This window comes from Engystomops pustulosus, chromosome 1, assembly GCF_040894005.1.
Source record: "Engystomops pustulosus chromosome 1, aEngPut4.maternal, whole genome shotgun sequence".
Classification (NCBI taxonomy): Eukaryota; Metazoa; Chordata; class Amphibia; order Anura; family Leptodactylidae; genus Engystomops; species Engystomops pustulosus.
Genome location: NC_092411.1, coordinates 70299565 through 70322373, shown reverse-complemented (window position 1 = coordinate 70322373; position 22809 = coordinate 70299565). Strand labels below are relative to the sequence as shown.

Genomic DNA, 22809 nt, shown 5'->3' with positions numbered 1-22809 from the left:
ATTCTAATCAATGCTTTTTTAATGCAAAACAATATGGTATTCAAACAGTCTTCAGCCCATTCAGAAATTCTTCCACATGTTCATCCACTTTTTGCAATACTTAATTATTACAAGGCTCTCACAAAAGGGCAATGGGGGAGATGTATCAATGTCCACAAAAAAGAAATTTCCGGATCCAGCTAGGTGCAGATTAAAATCGCCTTTATTCGATTTTCATGGCATCCATCAGATAAAATACAGGTGGCATGGTATAATCGTCAACGCGTTTCTAGCACATACAAGTGCTCTTAATCATGAGTCATGATTAAGAGCACTTGTATGTGCTAAAAACGCGTTGACGATTATACCATGCCACCTGTATTTTATCTGATGGATGCCCTGAAAATCGAATAAAGGCGATTTTAATCTGCACCTAGCTGGATCCGGAAATTTCTTTTTTGTGGACTACATCGCCCAGCAGCGGGGTGGATCCGCGCTAGCGGACTAAGTTGCCGCATGATCCAGGTGAGCTGGAGGACTTTTTGTATAGATGTATCAATGTGTCTGCATCAGAAAACTGGAGTAAATTGCATCTGAAACGCTGATAACCCTTTAAAAGGTTGTCCACTTTATGCACACTACAGCAAATAATTAATATTGTTTGTGTAATGTTATTACATTTAACAATATACTTTTTGTATCAATTTCTTACACTTTTCTAGACCTTAGTTTGCTGTTATTCTGTAGGAATCTTCTACGTTTACTTCCTGTAGATAAACACCGGTCCATGGTCATGTGATATCACACAGGTGTGTGGATCGGTGTTTAACTACAGGAAGTAAACAAGGAAGCTTCCTTTTACATGACAGCAATCAAAGATCATGGAAACCATCAAGTATTCATACAGAAAGCATATTGGTGAACTGATTAACTTTTCATTAAACAAACAATATCAATGATTTCCTAGAATGTGTATAAAGTGGACAACCCCTTTAAGTACAATACCTTCCCTGAAACAGAGATACAAATATACTTTTATAGAAAAAGATCTCCTTACCTGGAAAATTTCTACATCTTGTCCTCAATGTATCACCTACTGGAGACATTCCAAGAACAATATGAAGGTTGTTTGCGCTCTTGTTAACAAAGAACTGCCAAATACTCTCTTTAGCAGGTCCCATGCCATGTTTTCCAGCCTCATCTCTAATTTGGTTCAAAATGGATTCCTTCTCATCATCTGGGAAAAGTGCTGGGACCATTCCTAAGTAATAACCAAATACCATGTATATTAAATGCTCACAAACACTAGTGATTAAATGCTTCCAAATCTATGCAAATATATAAAAAATGTCTAGCAAAGAACGATTTTGCTGGGAATAGTTAATACATTTGGTTTGTGCCAAAAATTGTGACTTTTTATATGCCTTGTCTGGCAGAAAACTGTCAGACAAAACATAACAAATGCCCCCCCCAATGCGTCAAAATACATTAAAGCAGTCCAAGTTATTATCACAAGGAGTGATCATTTCAGATTTTAATAATGGGACCTCGTCAGTAAGTTCAAAATTGGAAAAGGTGAGAATAGGTTAATAAACTTCATGGGTGAGATCTACGAAGACTAGTGTTTTGAACACAAGCCTTCTTTGCCCCCCTCATCAGAGCACCACTCTGGATTTACGAAGAGGTTCAGTCCACTCAAAGAGGGGGGTCCGCTGCTCTCCCCTGATTTCCGCTAAGTTTGAATGGTTTACACCAAGACAAAATGGTCAAAAAATCAAAAGCAGTCTATGCTGTTTAGACTTTAGTAAATTCAGCAGGCCAAAGTGTTTATACACCTGTCCTCCTATAAAGTGCCGAACAGGTAGGGGTGCAAACAGTGGCATGTGGGGTGCAAACAGCTTAAAATCTGCTGAAACACTGATAAACTGGCGGACAAGGCTTAGTGAAATCACCCACTATATGGTTAAACAATATAGGCATATCACAGACAAGGAAATCTAAATGTTCTACTCATGCAGTTTAGAATAATTTGGGATCACAGATGGTAACCTCACCAGATGTTAGCATGTTATTAATCAGTTCCAGAAACCCTTCTTCAGCCACATGCGCATCTGTAAACAAGAAAATCATTTTCTTGTTCTCTAAACCAAGCTTTATGTAGAGATTCTTCAAGTCTTCCCGAAAACTGTTCTCTCCATATCCACGGCTTAGGACAATTTCAAAAACCTAGTCAAAAGACATACATTTAGTGATACCTTCCAGCAATGGAAATACACTGTCTGTTACAGAAATATGATCAAACCTCATATCCAGCAGCAAATGCTGCAAGCCTAGCAAGGGATTGCTTTCCTGAGCCTCCTACACCAACCAATAGTGCATGGCCTCTATCCATTCTTATAATGCGGTGTATTCGGGTTAAATGCTCAAGTGCATCATCAAAGAGAACCAAATTCATTTTGGTTTTACTTTCATTGTATTCTTCAAGGATTTCCTTATGGAAAAGAGAAAAAAAAATCAATGCAGAACATTTACATGATAAATGGAATGATATGCATAATTATACTGAAATTTGGAGCATATCTCACCTGAAAGAGAGCTTTAGCGGCATCATAATCTTGGATGTCTTCATAAACTCGTGGTTCCCCTTCATTCATCGCTGTTCTGTAGTCCCCAAACAGAATGGGGTCTCGCATGGCATAATCCAAGTCAGCCTTAAAGTGTTCATCAATCAGACTCCGAATATGACCTTGTACCTTGAATATCAACGATAGTGAGAGATCAGCATATCATACTTGAGGCAAGTCCAGTTTTTACTCTGCTTTTTACACTGAAATAATTGCAGAATTCAGAAATCTATGCCGGCGGAGGGGAAGCAGTGAATCACAACGGCTAAATCTCCTTCCACAGCTCAGGGGGAATTGTAACTTAAAAGACAGAGGGGGAAATTTATCAGGGCGCAGACAGCAGCGGAGTGGGCTGGTGCGCGTGGGATGGTCCTTGATTTCAGGGAGGAGAGGCATACAGAGGGTTGCGCTGCTGCCTTCGAAAGGATATTCTTAAAAATAAATGGAAAAAAACAAGATGTGAATGTAGCTTCATTCACAAATTCATATTTTCAAGAGACTTTTTGTATTCTCCACTGCTTTAAAGGAGTATTTTCATCTGGGCATTCTCAATCCAATTTAATTCATTTGTCATAATTATATATTTCTTCAATTACATGTAATTAAAAAATGAAGATAATTTCGCATAAATTGAGCCATGTTGTCCCCTAAAAAATAAGGTAGCTGTCCTTGGCTATGACCAATATCTCAGAATGAATGTGGAACATGTAGTAAGTCCTGGTCATTTTATATGGAAAAACAATTAGTTTCGTTGCACAATCACTCATGTAGAAGTGGTTGTATCCATGGAAAGCAATCTAGTTTCTAAGAGACCATATAACTACATTTATAGAAAATTATCTTCTCATAGGTACATTTTTTAATAACCTACAATTGGAGAAATGTACCATTTGTATATAGCTGATGAATTAAGTTAATTACATGTGAATATCCAGATGAGAACACCCCTTTTACATAAAATACATCCTTTATCATAAGTTAGACTAGACTAAATCTTTTTTGGTTGTCCAATGTCAAGAAACATCTCCATAATGTGTTATTTACCACTGTCTTGTCGGTTTCATTTATAAGCCTATCATGGAAAACTCTCAGGGCCTCATTCCTCCACACTCTAACCATCTCTGCCACGGTCTGGAATCTAGAATTTAAAAACAAAAAAACTCATAAAAATGATACAAAATCTTTATATAAAATATTAATTTTAAAATTGAGTACTGTATTTTACTCAACAAATTCTATACTTGTCTACATACTTTACTTCTATAAATACTTTGTAATGTAATAGTTTTGCATAAGCTGATGCTACAACACATATATATTATAAACCCGCAGAAACGCCAGGATTGATCCCGACACATGTGCAGGCTTGTCCAAGTGCATCCATATATAATCCAAAATTGTGCACGGACTACGAGAACAATATGAAGATAAAAAACATAACATCTGTACAGAAAATAACAGTGAAAAATACCTTTCTGGAGTTGTCAAAATTAATCCATTAAATAGTCGGGAAAGATCCCGTAGGTTAAATATATAATGAAACTTTGAAGGCGTTGGAGGAAGATCTCGAACAATCATTTTGTAGAGCTCCAGGGTGCAATTAGTTAATTTATCACAAATGGTCTGGACATCATCATTGAATAACTGTAGAAGTCAAAGAGGACATTTGGTCAAATATTATGTAATTTCAAATAGGGTACATTTGCAATATAAGATTTTATGTTTCGTTTAATATGAGTAGTCATTTTGATTGGTGGTGGTCTGACTCCCACTGACATCAACGCTGCTGTTTAATTAAAGGCACAGTGAACGAGAGCGAGACATTGTAATTACCATTGTGTGTCCATGGAGAATAGAGAAATATATAAGATGTAAAGATTCTTCTGATGGGAAAAGCACATTAAATACAGTGAACAGGGATATAAAGCGTGTGTCCACTTCGTTTCGTCCACCACCAGCTTTTCCCATTGCAGCGATAAATCCGAGATCCCTTAGGAACTTGCAGTTCAGTTCTTTGCCACGGTCATACATCCCACCCTTTTCAAGCAGTAACTTTAACAGAGCAATAGGCTGCTGTGTCCCATATTCATCCACCTATATTTAAAAATGTAACTAGAGTTATTATTTTGTTTAAATAAGGAATGATTAAAATTTTCATTTAAGAAATAATAATAAAAACACAAACCTTTGGCATGTTCATGTCATCCATAAAAACCAATAAGCGTTTCCCCATAGGGGGTCCATAGGTGTCTTTGGTACGTTTTTCTACATTGGCTTCTAGATTTCTTTGGATATCCATAGAAGTGGTACGAGAAGAGAAATTGATAGTCAGCAGCATCTGTCCAGGAAGAAATATGGAAGTGTATGAAAATACTTTATTTCACAGTATGCATATACAAAACCTGAGAAAGGGAAGAAGAAGCAGCAGGGCGTTGACTGCGCAATTATATCGGTACCGTATTATCGTTGTTTAAGTTCCTCAAAAGGTTCAGTGTAGTAGCTGTCTTGGATGTACCAGATTCACCGACAAGTACAACGGGTCTTTTTATCTTCACCATTTGCTCCAACAGCCATGTGGTACGTGTTGTGTCTACCGTAGGAACTATGGACAGTATTGAATGATATAAAATGATTTTTAATTATTTAAAAACTACAGTAATGAAATCTAAATATCGATATTATTCAAACTTACCTAAAATATCAATAAATTTTTCCTCTGATTTGTGTATATATTTTGGAACCAATTTGCTCCATGGTATCCATTTCTTTTTTTCACCATCAAAATGGAAGTCATAAATGGTAGGTAGCTGACCTGAAACGGCACAGATCAAATCAATGCTCTTGAATTCCTTGGAATGTCATCTTCCTGCTGGAGTGACACTTACCGGGAAGTTCCCCAGGTCCAGCTAGGGCCTGCTCATCATATGTAGTGGACATTGAGGCTAAACGTTTTATGTACTCATCAAATTTTATTCTTCCACTTTCAAGCAGTGCTGCTCCCAGAGAGCAATATAAAGCCTCTATGAAGTAACACTCCAACACATTCACATCTTCAACTTCTTTTTCGATCAGAGCATCAAGCATCATGGACAACTGTGTCACCTATAGAAATCAGAATAATATTACAGTACTAATAAGCATGTATTTTCACATTTCTTTTTAACAGAAAACAAGACATAGGCCCATATCCACTGTTTTGGTTTTTGGTGTGAATTACTTTTCTGAAAAATGCATGCATAATTCTTAATGGAAGCTCCTGATAGAGTCTCTGCTGCAAATGTGAACAAAGCCTTAACCATTTATGCAAAAATACAATAAATAAAAAAATAAACGACAAAACAATCTATAATTACCATGTTCAGGTCTGTTTGAGGAACAATAGTTTTTAACTTTTCTCCTTGTTTCCCATCCATGATTCCTTCAACAATCATTTCAATACAAGGAGGCACATATTTCTCAAATAAGCAATTTAATTCAATGTGTTCTTGCTGAAACATATAGATTTAAGATTTGATTTAGAAAATAAAAGTTTTCAAAAATGTATGATGTGGTTTATCAATATAAGATGGCATCTATATTGTCTTTATACAGATACCTTGTTTTGTCTATTGGTGACCCATTTGTCCCAGTAAGGTCTATATTTAAGATTCTTAGGATCTACAAAGACCATTCCACAACGGGACACAGTAGCAGGCGAAGCATATTGTAAATCTCCAACCTAAAAAAAGAACTCATATCAATTAAACAGTAGCCTATGGGAGGCTGCAAATCAATAATACAATGTAAATAGTCTGGACCTCAAATAATAATGCACAGTGTGGCTGAAGTCTTATTCTCTCTCCATTTGCCAAGGTCAAAAGCTTGTTGTCATCCATCACTGAATTCATATTTTCTACCCAGAGAGCATCAACATCTCCATCAAACAATATATACCTGTCCAAAGAAAATATAAAAGTGTATAATAAATAATATGCAAGCTTAGAATGGAGTAATATACTTCCAGGGGCATTGTTTACAAGATTATGAAGAAACATGTTATTGATAATATAGAATATAAGGGACCAGAAAACTTTAGGATAAAAATGGCAGGAGTGAGCACAAAGCACCGTCCTGAAGTGAAAAGAAAGATTCAGAAGCTGTCCATGGTACCTTATACATACTAAAGTAATATAAAAAAACGACTGTATTGTAAATAAAGCTTTTCCTAGTGTAATTTCACCAGCAGACGATATGTAAAACTATTTGCAAAGCTTGTTTGTGGTTAAAACTACAGGACTACATTGTGAGCCCTTGTAACCGTATTCCTTTTACAGTCCCTTATATACAGACTGTGTGACACCAATATGTTACCCAAAGCGACTTCTATTGGAGTTGACGTCTCATGGCTCAAATATGGTGCGGTGAGAAATACGGCCATTCAAATTCAACGGGGCCTTCTGTAAGCCGTGAAAACATCGTAACCATATGGCTAGCACTTGGCCCAGAAATGGGGCATGTGCATGAGGGCTCACTGTCTTACCGTCTTTCTTTTTTATCTGTCGGCTTATTGATTTCCCTGAAGATGTTTGAAAGGACTCCATCAGTCCAGTCCCTTGTTGTTGGATCCAGGATACCGTACAATTCTATCACACTCATAGCTTTGGGATTAAGCGTATATAACTTTGTTGTAAGACCAAGTCTAGAGAAGGTGAAATGAAAAAATTTTTAAATTAAAGAACTGGTAATAAACATACCATTTTCAAGCACGTAAACCAAAATGCATTGAAGCTTATCCACATGTGTCCACTAACTGCTAAAAGCCATGCAAGTTAGGTCACAAACTCAAATTGGGTCTGGGAGGTGCACTTACAGGCCTTCCTGTAAACACTCACTTATTGATACATGGCGGCATAAAAATTATGTATGAAAAGATTTACTGAGAATGTACTAGGTTAAAATATAAAATAAACGACAAATGCGTTTACAAAAGAAACAAACAAAATGAAAAAAAAAATGCAAATTAACCCCAACTTCTGAGACAAAGTACAGAATCCCAGACTGATAATTTGATGGTCGGTACTTACTTAGTCTGTGCTAAGCACAATGTATTTATTACAACAGACTTTCCACCACCTGTGGGACCAACTACCATGGTAGTGTGACGTGTCAACATGGTTTCATACATCTGAACAACTTTGTCTACCTAAAAAAATATTTAAAAAATGTTTAAAACATCCTATAAAAGCCCAAGTTTAAAACAGCACAATCTATACAAAGCAACAGGCATCCCTCTTTCTCGGACTTAAAGGAAACCTACTACTTGATCCCGGCCGAAATGACCTCCCCACACCACCCTCTGGGCTCTGTACCACTGACCCCAGGACATATTTTGTTTAGGGACAAAAACCGATAGTTTAAGCAAAAAAAAGGATTCTATAATGTATAAAAAATGAAGCTTCGGCGCTTCACTTACGTCACCCTGGCAATTCCGTGCACCTCAGATATTTAATTATGCACGCCCCATCTTCGTTGTGTTCCTCCTCCTTGGACCGAGAGCCGGCAACGTCACTCGGCTCTCAGCACTTCTCGCACATGTACAGGCAGTGAATCTTGCACAGCCGGTTGTGACACATTGCAGCTGTGCGAGATTCAATGACTGCACATGCGCAAGAAGTGCCGTGAACCAAGTTACGTCACCGGCTCTCAGTCCCAGGAGGAGGTCATTTGGGCCGGGATTTAGGCCAAGGAGGAGGTCATTTGGGCCCGGATCAAGTGGTAGGATTCCTTTAATATACAAGATGGCAGCTGATGGCTGGTTCAAGTAGCAGCATCTTTATTTATTAAATTATTTTATTGTATTCCCTTATAAAGAATGGCTGGACCATTATACAACCTCTTATACCTCTTGTGTCACCCCCTCATCCTCATAGACTTAGAGCTCTTGGGAGCATGGTCCTCACTCCTATTGTTCCACATGACTGTCTGTACACTGTAATGTCTTATTTTATTTGCATATGTCCCCTATGAATTGTAAAGCCCTACAGAATATGAGGCTTCTATATAAATAAAGATTATTATTATTATCCTAGGCCTTTACATTTTGGCTCAGTGTTTTTAGTTGAAAAAGTCAACAAGTTACATGCTCTAGATTTCACATACCTGGACAGGAAGCAAGATATAGTTATTGTCTGTAAGTGCCTCCTCTACTGCATCATTAAAGTTGGGGTAACGAACTCGGGGGCAGTCAAGTCCCGGGAACAAGTCCGAAATTAAGCCAAGAAACAGGGGAACGTCTTCGAATACAAACTTGGGAAGGTTCATGTCTCTCAGTGCCCTCATCAGAACAACATCCTGACAAAAAAAGTGAACAACCTTAGAAACTTTTGCACCTTTAACCAATGGAGAAATTTTAGCCAAAGCATTTCAAAGACATGGAGACATCTTAGCCAAAAACATTTACAAAGTGAACATCAGATTTCTATTTTAAATTTAAAAAAAACAACCATGTTGCTGAAATGTCCATAAATGCTGCTTTTTTCTGAACTTTTAGTTTTAACACTAAACCTGACCTGTCTGCAAGATAAAAGGTCCCTCCCACTGTATACTTTACATATCACTGGGGAAGCTAGTTACATCAATGACTAAGTTATGCAGTGAAAGGTCAGCCAGAACAGTAGCCACCTTTCCATTCTGGTTAAAAAAAACTTTAATCATTCCAATTTTTTTTATAAAGATTAACATACAAACAACAAAGTCAAGGCACCAACGTAGAGAGATACAATCAGAGGAATTTTGAACGCCAGTATTAAAATTCCCCCACCGGCACATGGGGTCCCCCCTACTGGCACATGGGGTCCAAGGTCTTTGAAGATATTCTGGCCTCTTAGTAGATCCAGAAGCCATCTTTGCCAGTTCTCACCTACTTAGACCAGGTCTGACCTGGTGGAGATTTCAGCTATAATCTCTGCCAGTTTTCTTTTTTTTCTGAGACTGATGATAAACATTAAGGCAATGAAGTTGACTTTAGAACATGAAGGTAGGTGGGTGAGAGGAGAATAAACCAGAAGCAAGAAGACTATGAAGAGGCAAGGGAAGCAGAACTATATTGAAACTCACATGAAAGCAACCAGTAGGCAGAAGAGGCTTAAGATGTTAAAATCAGCCAAGTTGCAGGGTAGTAGGACTTTTCTTTAGGAGTCTGAACTACTTACTCTTCCATACAATGGTTCTTAGGAACATTTTTGATAGGATACAATATACATACCTCACTCAAGTCTGGTGAACCTCTCTTCAACTCCCCAGCCATCACCAGCACAGATTTTAGAGCACGCAATCCAAAATCATAATGATGCTGTTTTGAAAGTTGTTCTTTGGCAAGTTTATATAACACGGTCATCTTTTTAGCCAAATTCTAGAAAACCATAAAATCATTAGTACTTAAAAAAACAGCCTTGATGCTTTACATTCAGTCTTATTACATTGATCTTTAGAAATAATATGAACAAAATCTTCAGATCATCTTCATTTTAGTAGTTGAAAGAGTAGCCAATATAAATAACCCTAAATTACCTCTAATTATCATTATGCTCAAGGCTGCAATAGCAATCACTACACAATAAACATATTGCTGTGATAAATATCAGATATCACTTTGTATGCTACAGTCAATAATGTTTGTGGCATCTTAGGGGTTTATTGGCTGGGATCTGTATTATTGTGTTCCTCTCAGTTATGGCTGAACTACGCAGCTGGACTACTCATGTCACATACATGTACAAAGCGTTGCACTAATAAAGTAGCACCCCGAGGAACATGTGCATTGTGCTGTCATTCAGTCACCCCCTATGCAAAAATATCAACTCTATAGAGAAGAGTAAGAAAGCTCCCTTTTCTGAATTAGATGTACAAGGACAATCTACATGTCAGGGGACATTTCGTAAGTCTTGTAGTAAATTTCTTTTATAATATCTTTGTAAACCAATCACACTGACATACTGGTGTGTGCCCCCTCTGTCAGGATCCACCCTTATTTTCGCTACTCATGCCTTTGTTTTTACAAAAAATTACTTTAACAAGCCTAGAGCCCCCCAAGGCTTATTTGCATAATTTTTAAAGCCTTTTATTTGTAAACACAAGGGCATAAGTAGCAAAAAGAGGAGCGGATCCTACCAGAGATGGCACAGACCAGCATGTAAAAGTGTGCTTGGTTTATAATCCATGATTCTGGTGGCATATTTCCTTTACAGGGAACCCGTCACCAGAATTTCACTAATGCACCTAATGAGAGGTTCCCATAGCATTATGCTAACTATTGCCACACTGTTTAGCTAGAAAATGCATAGTTCTTATCCACAGAAAATGAATTTTGTAAGATTACGTAGAACCCTGCCAGAAGGAGCAGTGAGTCACAAATAAATGTGTATTAATCATGTGAGTCACTGTGTGATGTGATTTAGCCCATGACTTTGGCATCTCCCTCGTTCCCCCTCCCTTCTGCAAAGCAGAGAACAGAATGGTGTCAGTCAAAGGGAGGAGAAGTGAGATAGGAGACATGGGCTAAGTCATATAGTGACTAGAATGAATAATACATGTCCCTTTAAAGTCAATGTAATTTTTGCTTCTCAGATCAAAACCCTCATCTTAATAAAAGTGATCAGCAGAGTGGAAACTTGAAGGTGTATGAACTCTTAATCTCATTTAGAAGTATAATAGATGTTACTATATCACAGGGTTCCCCAAACTACGGCCCGCTGGCCACATGCGGCCCGCGGACCGTTTCGATCCGGCCCCCGACACTTTGCGCGCCAGCGCCGGGCCCTCGCGGCCTGCGACAGTCGGGCAGGAGCCTCCGTCCGTCCGGACAGGAAGCTCCTGCCCGTCACTGTATAGTGCTCGATGCGGCCGGAAACGACCGCTCGAGCACTATTATTGGAGCGATGTGGCCGGAATACAACCCCGGCGCACATCGCTCCATGAACTAGGCTGCGCGGTCGCGCGATGACGTCATCACGCGGCCGCGCGCCCCTTCCTTCCCGGACGCGGCAAGAAGATAGAAAACTTAGGTGAGTACAGGGTTTTTATTTTTTTATTAAAGGGCAGTAAAAAGATTGTGGCGACTGGGGACTAGTATAGTTAGTTATGAGGGGCAGAATAAGAAATAATTAATTATAAGGGGCAGCTTAGGAAATAATTAATTATGTGGGGCAGAATAGGAAATAATTAATTATAAGGGGTAGCATAGGAAATAATTATAAGGGACAGATTAGTAAATAATTAATTATGAGGGGCAGCATAGGAAATAATTAATTATGAGGGGCAGCATAGGAAATAATTAATTATGAGGGGCAGCATAGGAAATAATTAATTATGAGGGACAGAATAGGAAAAAATTAATTATGAGGGACAGCATAGGAAAAAAATTAATTATAAGGGGCAGAATAGGAAATAATTAATTATGAGGGGTAGAATAGGAAATAATTAATTATGAGGGGGCAGCGTAGGGAATAATTAATGGTGAGGGTATAGGAAATAATTACCGTAATTATGAGGGGCAGTTTAGTAATTAATTTGGGGGGAGGCATATTCAATAATTAATGGAAAGAGATCCCAGTATATTAATTAATTAATTGGGCCAATATATAAAATAGTTCACAAGGGGGTGCAGTACCGGTATATTAAATAATTAATTGAGGGGGGTGCCAGTGTATTATGGATGCGGTCACATGTACCGCTATTTACTTTTAGACTTTAGTCCGGCCCTCCAACCGTCTGAGGGGGACAGCGAGCGGCCCCCTATGTAAAAAGTTTGGGGACCCCTGCTATATCATAATATATAATAATCATATATGTAAATCATTTAACTTACCTTGGCCAAAAGAAATCCTTCTGAAAATAGCATAATTTCACAGATTTGTTGGAGATCTGGTACAATCACAACCACAGGCCGGAACAGAGCTTTCACTGATTCTGGTAATTCTGTACGACCAGCATAACCAGGGTTCATTGTAATAAAGATCCCCATACGAGCATCCATAGCAATCTCCTGACCTTCAAACTGCAAAGAAATATGTTAAAATAAATTCAAATTACACATTTTTGGTGGTGGGGATATTAGAAGCTTGTATTGTAACAGATGTGGAATATACAGGATCTATATATTTTAAGTGTAACTGTCATTTTGAGCAAAAAAAAAAATATGTATACATATATAATTAATGTATAATTATAATAAATGTGTGACCAGTTTGGTTGGGGACAACCTCAGACCCCATGGGGATAAGCCTAGGCATATGAGGGGTAGATCTATTGTCATATTGGGAGAGCATATTTCTCTGATTTCTTTCTGTATGTCCAACCAGAACGCAGATATCTGGGGGCAGTGCCACCATATACGTTCATATGAACCGTTTGCTCTATTACATCTCCAACATTGGCCTGTACGGTGGAGACCCCATCTTCGTAATAACTCTAGTGTTTTGTACCACCTCGCCAACAACTTAAAATGGCTCTCCTGTAATCTCACACATCTAGAGAAACCATATGGATGATGTAGAATCCAGTTTCTATCACTGTCCGACAGTTTAATACTCAGCTCCTCCTCCCAGGCCGACAAGTACAAAGGGTCTAACATAGTTCTGCTTCTGCTTTACTTTCTTAATATGTAAAGTGAAGCCTCCTGTCTTCTACCTCATCAGCCAGACATTCCTGACCATAAAATGGCTGCAGATGGAGGGTCATGTGATCACTAACTGGCGATTGTTCATAGACATTTAAAGATCACACGACCCTCCATCTGCAGCCATTTTATGGACAGGAATGTCTGGCTGATGAGGCTAAAGACCGGAGGCTTCACTTTACATATCAAGAAAGCAGTGCAAAACTATTATTGGATGTATATTAGTAAATTACCTAATATCTCCCCACACACACATTACGAAATACATTAGGTAAAGTGGCCACTTCAATGGGCCATGCACAAAGAAGTATTCCACGGTCTCATGTTTGAGCCAACTACCCAAAATGCAAAATATGGAACAGGTCCTACTCCTGCCCATGTTTGCATCCTGGGTTGTCACTTTCATGGTCATTGGTGTGTGAGCGCAGTTCACCGGCGGATGACACGTGGGATGCAAACAATGGTCCACTGGATGGATATTTGTGTTCTGTATAACTGCACAAATCATTTGCAAGTAGCCTTAGAGATACAGCTAGAGGAAGCTCTCACCTGAAATCTCTTCAAGTGATGCATTAAAGCATTGCGTATAGTCTGTATCTGGGAGGAAATAACCGAGAGTACAGAGGCGTCAATTCGATTGAACTCATCAAAGCAGCCCCATGCGCCACACTGAGCTAGACCAGAGAAGATTTTTCCAACAGCCTGCAAAAAAAAAAATTACAAACAATAAACTTGTGAACAACACAACATTTCACAAGAAAGCACTGTCAAGAAGACAAAATAAAATTTATATGCTATGAAATATCTGTCAATGTGTAAGATGACAACAATGTAATTTATGTTTGTGAATACATTCTATGCATACACTAAACATAAGACAGTAAGAGGGTAAATGCATAGCGTTTATTGCTACTTGACCCAGGCACTTGATTGTAACATAAAAGGATTATTATTGTCAATAATGACTGATGGATCGATTTTCATGATATGGATTGTGTAGCATTTATAACTGTTATGTGTAGAAAAAGGAATTGATACAAAGGAATTATGTGTAGATCAAATTCTTTGGTTGCCCTAATGTTTTATTTGGGGAAGTGGGGTATTGTACCCATAAGTAGGTACTGTATTGTACTGTACTATAAGCACTGTGTTTTACATTTGATATATTTATTGAAGATGTGTATTTATTGGCAGGAGATTCCAATTATTGCAGAGGAATAGGCTTATTTCATAGGTTCAGTTCACATTATGCCTTCTATGGAAGTTTTCTGTATGTGTGCGGCAATTCACTAAGATAGTGCACCAAAAATCATGAATGTGCACCAAAAATCATGATTGTGTCGCTTCCCCACTCAGGTCTGACAGAGTTCACCATCTTTTTTGTGGTGCTCCTTTAACATACGTAGTGCCACACAATTTGAAAGTTACATACGGCGCTAGGTCAGAATCAGTCGGACCGTCCGACAGCACGCCCCCTAATTTGTGTTGCATGGAAGCCAGCGCAGCTGCTCCACGAAAGGGTTGCGTGTGACACAATCGCAGTGTAGACACTTCTTAAATACCTGTGCAAGATGTTTTAGCCATGAAGAAGAAGGTGCACAGTCCAACAAAAATGCAGCGTGTGACCCTTAGTAAATGTGACTCTATATGTAAAATCTCAGCCAGATCAGACCTGGTCTACAGGTCTGAACTAGCAGAGATGGCTTCTGGGTCTACCAAGAGGCCACAGCCTCTTAGATCTGACACGCTGTCAACCGGAAAAGGGTGAATTTTAAGACTGAATGGCAGTATATATATTTTTTTATACTAAATCAAATCTGCCTCCAAATGATTTCAGCAAGTGTAATCTGTCCTATCGCTCCACAGTTTAAGCACAAACTGCAAACCGCAACATAGTTTAGCTTAAGGGTATCAACACTCAGTATTGATCAGTATTTTGCATCAGTATTTGTAAGCCAAAACCTAAAGTGAAACCTACAAAGAGAAAAGTCACAATGAAATGATCTGTATCCGTCACATATTTTGGACCATTCGTGGTTTTGGCTTGCAAATCCTGATCGCAAGATACCTTAGATTTCATCCAAGTGCTGAACAGCAAAATACATATTGGATTTTATTCTCAAGTACCTTGTAGTCCATGCCTTCACCACAGTTTGTCACCACACACAGCAACCCAAGAGCTTTAGCCAGATCTTTAGTGGTCTCAGTTTTACCAGTTCCTGCTGGTCCTGCAGGTGCCCCACCTAAATACATGGAGAGTGCCTAGAAGACAAGACACATTAGAATCTACATTACCAGCAGAGCACTTATAATCTTGTACATATTTTGTTTTTCTGATCAATTATACAAGACAAGATTGTCAAGACAGACCTCAAAAGACCCTTACGGACCCCAATGTCCGTCATGATTATATGGTACTTGGAATTTTACGGTGGAAGATGAAATGTAAAAGCTGGAGATGTAAACTTACTAGATGTATTTTGAGTTACCTGTGTAAGAGTGAGATATATCCGATCAGTCAGAGGTGTAATGACTAGCCTTCCATTAAGACCCATGTATTCATAACCATAGGCAAAGGTCCCAGTGCACTGGCGGACATTCAACTCATCTGGTTCTCTATCCCAGTAGAAACGCAGTTGACTTTCCCATTCAAACTCACGGGCATCCATAATGCTAGCAAAAAGATTAACATTTCCATCAGACACAATCCCTGTTTGCTAGATCACCCTGAATGATGTTAGTATTAACCTTAAACTTACCTGTCTCTCACAAATATGTCCACAATGTCTCTGGCATGTACATCAATAATGAGAACAGTATTATATTTTTTTCTGTCATTTTTCGCTAGCGGTTCTGTGATACGAGTAACAAGCTCATCAATCTGTTGGTGCATTTTCTTTGCATAGTTTTTCAGTGCTTGTTTTTCTCCCTTCTTGACCTTACGGAAAACATCTTCCACCTCCCAGGTCCACCAGACTTGATTACCAGCCAAGACTACCATCCCCTGGTACAACAGCATCCAATCTACCCTGTAAAATGCAACATGCACATGGAAAATACACCATTAATAAGGTAATGAATCATTAATTGTTAAAACTGTAAAATCTAGGCTATTCTATTTAAAATCCCATGGGTAGTGCAGCAAGTGAAAGATATTTTGGCATTGTAATTAAACAAACATGATTGTGTATTAATAATCCTATGGGGAACAGAAGATGAATTCAAGACCTTCCGATTACCTTTCATATTTAGTTTCTGTTCTCCTCTTCTATAATGAAAGAGCATAACAGAAATAATATCAATAGTAGGAACAGAGCCTTACTCCCATAGAAAGAGACTATGGGGCTTATTTATCATACATCGGCGCCCTGCCACTGCTCTTGCGCAACCCGATACATCAAGAGGCTCCGGTGGGGTCCTGTGCAGCGTTTATTTCTACGCCATGCCATATGGAAATTTGCTGACTGCAGAGAGTGCAGCAGCGTGGGGACAGTAAAGCCCCGCATCGGCCTATTCCAGGCCAGCTGCACCAACCTCCCCTTCATCCCTCTTCATGCCCCACTGGCGTGAAGTTGGCAGATTGGGGGAATAGGCTAGCATTTGTGATTATTTCAGTGCTAAGTGCCGCAGAGGCGCGTAAAAAAAATCCCCTATATTTGCATGTAGACCGCTTTGAAGTTCCAAATGCTATGCCACTGTCAGACATGCCATGTTGGCTCCTTTTGGGATTATTGTGCATAGTGTATACTAAATATAAGTCAGTTCTTGACATGTTTAAAGGGAACCTGTCACACATTTTCACAAATATGCTTAGTGATAAGTTCCCAAAGAGCCCAATTAACTAAATGCCCTTCTTTTAACTACAAAGTGTTTTCCCTTACATCTCCATAAAATCAACTACATGTTATATTAACTGGCATCAGAGATGGCATGTCCTGCTCAGATGGCACCCCCCATCTACTCCTCTCCATTATGCCTCCTCACTATTCAGCACTTCATGTCATGTGACCAGAGGGATCTCATCTAATGGCATTTACCCTTTACATTTGTAAAATGTACCCAACAGGTAGGGCAGTGCCCAAGATTTGAAGAGATACAGAGCTGTCAGTCAAAATAATGGGATGTGGTTCGCTGGCAGCCCGGGAGAAAACAAGAGTCATATCTTAAATAAAAGTATGCTTATTTGCCTTGATGGTTTGGGTGGTAAAATTCTGGTGGCCAATATTTGTATGTAAACTTTATTCAGATTATGAAATAAGAGGGCATGAGGTGAAGTACTAAAATGTACTGTTGACACAATACTATCATGAAGAATATAACTGGAGTGATGACAGTACCTGCTCTTATCCTCACAGTATCTAAATATAGCCTCCTTAGTAATGAGTCTGTTGGTTCTCCTCATTTCCTGAAGGACAGCAGTCATCCAATCCTCCACACGACCTTCAGCAGCTATAGCCTGGCGGAATGCCATTACCTCTCCTTCAGCTGATATCATGCCTGTTGCCAACATTTCACCACTGTCTCCATCTTGAAATCTCAGTGATGCAATGTTATCATACATCTGCAACAAATCAAGTCTTAATTTTATACATTATATATAGTGTAGTTATAGCAAAGCCTTTTCTTCACATTAATTAAATATCCTCATTTCATTTCACACATCCTCAGGTCCAAAATATTTAGAGAGGATCTTTTACAATTCAATACATTGGATGTCAAAGATCAAACAAAGATCAAAAAAGGACAATAACAATAAAAAATATGCATCACAATGTGCCATGTGTACATTTCCCCCCATAGACTACCTCTACTTTTTTGATGGTTAAAATCTCACTTGGCCTCGAAGTTTAGGAAGGCTGATAAGAACATGTAGGGTGCTGTCAGTGAATCATTTGTGGCCATACACATTAGAAAGAAGTAGTAGTTAATGCTTGGATAACCAATAAATAAACCTTCACATGGTGACCAATTATTCTGATGAAGCATCCATATCCATTTTTGCTCCCTACTGGTGATTACATGTTCACTATAGAGGAGTAATGGCCAATACTCCTTCTAGGATTCTGCTGGGAAGGTGCGTCCAATGTAGGACCATATATGGACTATATTGATGAAATTTCCATCTTTTATTTTGGGTGAAAATGTCTGTTTGCATTAACTTTATTTTAATGCTTACTTACAACTTAAGTAACTGAACCATTTTATTTCAGAAATGCATATAACAGGTGATATAAGTACATCGTACTGTTCTCAATTGAGGAAAGTAGCTTCTCTTTTCTTTTTTTCTGCTCTCCTACAGTGCGCAGTGTATCTAAAAGTTTTCAAAGGTCCACCCACTTAAGACGTTAAAGATTAACTCTTTCCATAACTAGAGAGTATTTCCCTTGACAATTCATCTTACTGAAGGGTTAGACCCCCAGAGACTGTAAAGAGTTTAGTCATTAGGAACATTATCTTTAGCTATTAGCTGTGTTGGAACAGAGCAATGATTTACAGCTTAATTTATATAAGAAGGAAAGGCAGAGGAAAAAGAAGAGCACATGAACATTTCTTTAATAATGTATATTAAAGTTCATTATTATGATCTCCACTTTTAATTTTTGCAACTTTGTAGAAACCAGGAGGGTTTTCCATCCCAATCCCCCCAACCAAACAAACCAAATAGGAATACCACACACAAACTTATGCCTCAAGTTAACAAACGTGCGCACTTTGGGGAACATGAACCCCCTTACACCACTGAAGTCAAAAGAAAATAACTGCATGGGTCACAAAACAAGCAGGAGCAGCAGCTGCCCTATAATTTGTGGTGCGGGCAGTCGGCTTGCACGCGGAGCGGTGTATGCCCTGAAACGTTTTGTTGGCTGCTAGCATACATCCCCATTGTGTGCATGAAACCTAATGAAAATACAATATTTGGGTATATAGCAATAAACTCATTCCAAGGCTCTTCAGCCCAGCAATGACCATGTTGACAATGCCTTAAAATATAGTAACTAGAGTTTACCTTTATGATATGCTCCTGAACACAAGTGGGATCACTGCTGCCCAGAATACTGAGAAGCTCATCATCTGATATAAAGAAAAATCGTGGAAAAGCATTTCTCTTAGAGTCTAAGTAATCGTTCAAGCTTTTTTGACATTTCTCAAGATCCTCACTAAGGTTTTGTAAATCAAACAGTCGATTTGAGGCCTGACAACAACGCTTTATTACTGGATCTTTCACAGTTTCTGACATTATCTGAAAGGCAAGATTAGGACAATTATATCTTATGTTTGTTATTAAGACAAAATACTAAATCAAACAAAAACAGTCCAGTCAGATTAGCAAACATGAGAGGTGCCAAAGCCCTGAACTGTACATATGAAATGAATGTTATGAAGGCATTTATACATACCCTTTTAAATATTTTATCAATATTGTCAAATTTTTTAGCCTCTTCTGGCAGCTGTGACCTGATATCACCTCCAATAAATATACTCTCTAAATACATCCATTTTCGTTGAACTACCATCCACACCTATAAACCAGACAAAAAAATGTTATTGATTATTTGGACCAAAAAATATACGGGTGAATAAAAACAAAATAATTGTACACTTACTGCAATAACTTCTCCGATTAGAGAAAGTGTTTTTTCCCACTGTTGTACTGTGTTCAGGAAAGGACCAACAAAGCGACTCCCAGAAATACTTTGTAAATTCATAGCATTGTCATCAAGTATCTGTAGAATATCATCAACGGACCCCAATATATTTCCACGGTCTTGAGTCCCCTTTATATACTTCTGTACAGTAAATTTCATATTTTCCCAAGTATCTACAATTTCTTTAACACCCTGTGAACAAAAATAACGGCAAATGTGTAGTTATTTTCCATTTTGTAGCAAATTAGTCATTCCTTAACATGGAGATACTCATTTTTCACATATTGCTCTTATCTTGGTTTTTATATATGAGAATTAGTGTCTGAAGTGAAAAAGCTTGTGTTTTACCCTTAACTTCCTGGCAAATAGCTCTAAAGTATGAGCTGTAGCATTTGTCACTAAAGCTCATATAATATTCTCCTTAGGGTTCAATTTTAATTTTATATGACCAGCAACGACCTAAATTGCAAAAGGTGTCCAAAAATGTCCCTTCCATTAAGCTGTTCTTTACACCTTGATGCCATTTACAGTGTCATGTATCATCATATGAATAGAAAGAGAAGAGGTTCTAAGAGAATCCGTCATCGGTTTTGACCATGATAAACTGAAGGCAGTTCTCCAAGGTGTAGGCCTTGGAGAGCCATGTAATCATTCCTTTTCATATGTAGTAATTAGCATCAGGAATGTGAAATTACTTTAAATCCAGGTTTGCAGCTCCTGCAAGTGCTCTGGGTGAGTCTTTCAGCTTTAAGAGTTCTCTGCTCTCATTAATGAACTGTTCAATAGCCCCTCCCCAAAATCCAACCAAAATCCTGCTACGGCTCCTACTCTTAGCAGAGGCCTGGGCTGCGGAGAAGCACAGTGCACACAGCAGAAAGCTCTTCAGGTGGAAAGAACTACCAGAGCCCTTGCAAAGCTAGATTTGTACCTTCACTTTTCAAAGTCATGTCACTACTAACAGCATAAACAAAGGTATGGCTACACATATCTCCAGGGTTGCTATCTTTATATGGTCAAAACTGCTGTAAGATTCCCTATAAGAATGTGCCGACTGGGACTGTATTTCTGAGGTTTCTTTTTTAATAAATTAAAGCTCCATCTTTACATATTGGTGCCTGGTCTACAAACATCTTTATATTTTGTGACTTGTTTGTAACTCATAAGTCTTACCTTTTCAATGCTAAGCTCCTTAACTGCTGAAGCTACAATGTCACTTATGACGTCAGCATACTTGTGTAATTCCATGGCAAACATGTTTTCCAGGGTGAAGGTATCAGGATTCATTTCAAAACTTGTCCCTGTTTTGATCATCAGATCCTTCCAATGTCTGCAAGGACAAGAGATTGTACAAGAAGTAAGCAAAGTTTTAATACAATGCTGATAAACACAAAATTTCATTGCTTAAATCTAAAGAATAGATTTATCCAGTCCCATCAATAAACTTGCACGGAACCAGCTTTTGGTGCATATTATAATTAGCTTTTTAGTAATAAAGAGAAGAAATTTTTATGGCCACTTCCTTTAAAATAAGCAGCATATTTTAATATGTTTTTAACAAATGCAACACCCTTATTAAATGCTAATGTGGTGATATTTTTATTGATTCTATCCAATCATTAAAATTCTAACCTGTCTCTCAAGGCTTCATTCTTCAGATCAAGAAGTAAAGGAATTGAGTCCTTAAATTCTTTCATTTTTGACTCAAGGTAAAAAGCCACTGGCAGGCTGCGAATATCTTTTGGAAGTTTTCTGAATGTTTTGAGAAAGCCATCAATTCCATCTTGGAGAATTTGAACATTCAAGTTTGCCCACAATGTCTGTGACCATTCTTCTTTGGCAAGCTAAAAATATGTATAATTTTGTTAGTGCTGATTGCAAAAAAATGAAAAACATCTTGTATTTTTAAAAAATAAAAACGTGACTAGAGCTCTACCTATCCATTTATAGCCACTTTCCAGATTAGGTCTACAGATCTGTCACTGTATTTCAGACCTCCTAGAGCAGTGATGGTGAACCTTTTAGAGACCGAGTGCCCAAACTACAACCAAAATCCACTTATTTACCTTTAAGTGCCAACATGGCATTTTAAGCAGTAACTTACTGCTACCTGGTCTTCCACTTCATTCAATTGTATTGGCCGCCCGAGGCCCCCCAATACAGTTGAAAGAAGGAGGGCAAATTCAGACTTTTATTATAGCTTCTCTACAAGTTGCCTGGGACAGCTGGAAGATTTGATGTATTTGGTCCTGTTTGGTGAACTCTGTCCTGGGGTGATGGCTTGAGTGCCCACAGAAAGGGCTCTGAGTGCCACCTCTGGCACCAGTGCCATAGGTTCGCCACCACTGTCCTAGAGTACTCTAACCCCAGGGTGTCTGATCTTGCCATATACTGCCATACTACAGTATGGCTGTAAGTGAGGGTTTTACATCATGCATGCATAACGAATGATCAGATGCTATACAGCCTCAGGTCTTACAAAGACTGAAAAGTACTGTGAAAAATGTATATTTATTTTTATATGTAGCTGGACTTGGAGCACTGCTGTGTTTTTTGATCTTTGCACTACACTGCTTCCCCTTTTTAGAGAAGTGGAACATATGGAAAAAAAAGCCCCCAAATTCATGCGGAATGCAAAAGATTAATTTGAATTCATTAAAAAAATCTTTTTGTGTTTTACTGCATATAATAGCAAAGCATAAAATATTGGTCTACAAACCTTTTGTGCACTGTAGATATCATATATTTGACGTAGACCCTTCATTTCTTTCTGTACTTGTAAGAGTTCAGGATACATTGTTATAGGAAGATCAAAAAGTTTTTCAGCATTTGCCAACTCTTGTCTGTTCTTTTCATACTTCACCAACTCTTTTTCATATGTTACAAGAATCTGTAAGCCTATAAGAAA

General features: G+C 38.4%; 1 protein-coding gene across 1 annotated transcript in view; it reads right to left on the bottom strand.

The window, feature by feature from the left end:
• The window catches only part of DNAH10 (dynein axonemal heavy chain 10), a 74433-nt gene that overhangs the window by 26054 nt on the left and 25570 nt on the right, over positions 1 to 22809 (bottom strand). The window contains exons 24-53 of the mRNA XM_072144322.1: positions 22621 to 22799; positions 21534 to 21745; positions 21075 to 21231; positions 19863 to 20096; positions 19656 to 19778; positions 19265 to 19498; positions 17595 to 17818; positions 16017 to 16286; positions 15747 to 15930; positions 15385 to 15519; positions 13807 to 13959; positions 12448 to 12636; positions 9847 to 9993; positions 8742 to 8933; positions 7667 to 7785; positions 7123 to 7281; positions 6401 to 6536; positions 6199 to 6321; positions 5957 to 6091; positions 5489 to 5705; positions 5296 to 5415; positions 5060 to 5205; positions 4789 to 4941; positions 4437 to 4697; positions 4075 to 4247; positions 3648 to 3741; positions 2565 to 2732; positions 2282 to 2470; positions 2034 to 2205; positions 1037 to 1240 (exon numbers count right to left, since the gene is read on the bottom strand). Of these exons, the coding sequence (XP_072000423.1) occupies positions 1037 to 1240; positions 2034 to 2205; positions 2282 to 2470; positions 2565 to 2732; positions 3648 to 3741; positions 4075 to 4247; positions 4437 to 4697; positions 4789 to 4941; positions 5060 to 5205; positions 5296 to 5415; positions 5489 to 5705; positions 5957 to 6091; positions 6199 to 6321; positions 6401 to 6536; positions 7123 to 7281; positions 7667 to 7785; positions 8742 to 8933; positions 9847 to 9993; positions 12448 to 12636; positions 13807 to 13959; positions 15385 to 15519; positions 15747 to 15930; positions 16017 to 16286; positions 17595 to 17818; positions 19265 to 19498; positions 19656 to 19778; positions 19863 to 20096; positions 21075 to 21231; positions 21534 to 21745; positions 22621 to 22799 (5202 nt within the window). The remainder of the gene's footprint in view (positions 1 to 1036; positions 1241 to 2033; positions 2206 to 2281; positions 2471 to 2564; positions 2733 to 3647; positions 3742 to 4074; positions 4248 to 4436; positions 4698 to 4788; positions 4942 to 5059; positions 5206 to 5295; positions 5416 to 5488; positions 5706 to 5956; positions 6092 to 6198; positions 6322 to 6400; positions 6537 to 7122; positions 7282 to 7666; positions 7786 to 8741; positions 8934 to 9846; positions 9994 to 12447; positions 12637 to 13806; positions 13960 to 15384; positions 15520 to 15746; positions 15931 to 16016; positions 16287 to 17594; positions 17819 to 19264; positions 19499 to 19655; positions 19779 to 19862; positions 20097 to 21074; positions 21232 to 21533; positions 21746 to 22620; positions 22800 to 22809) is intronic.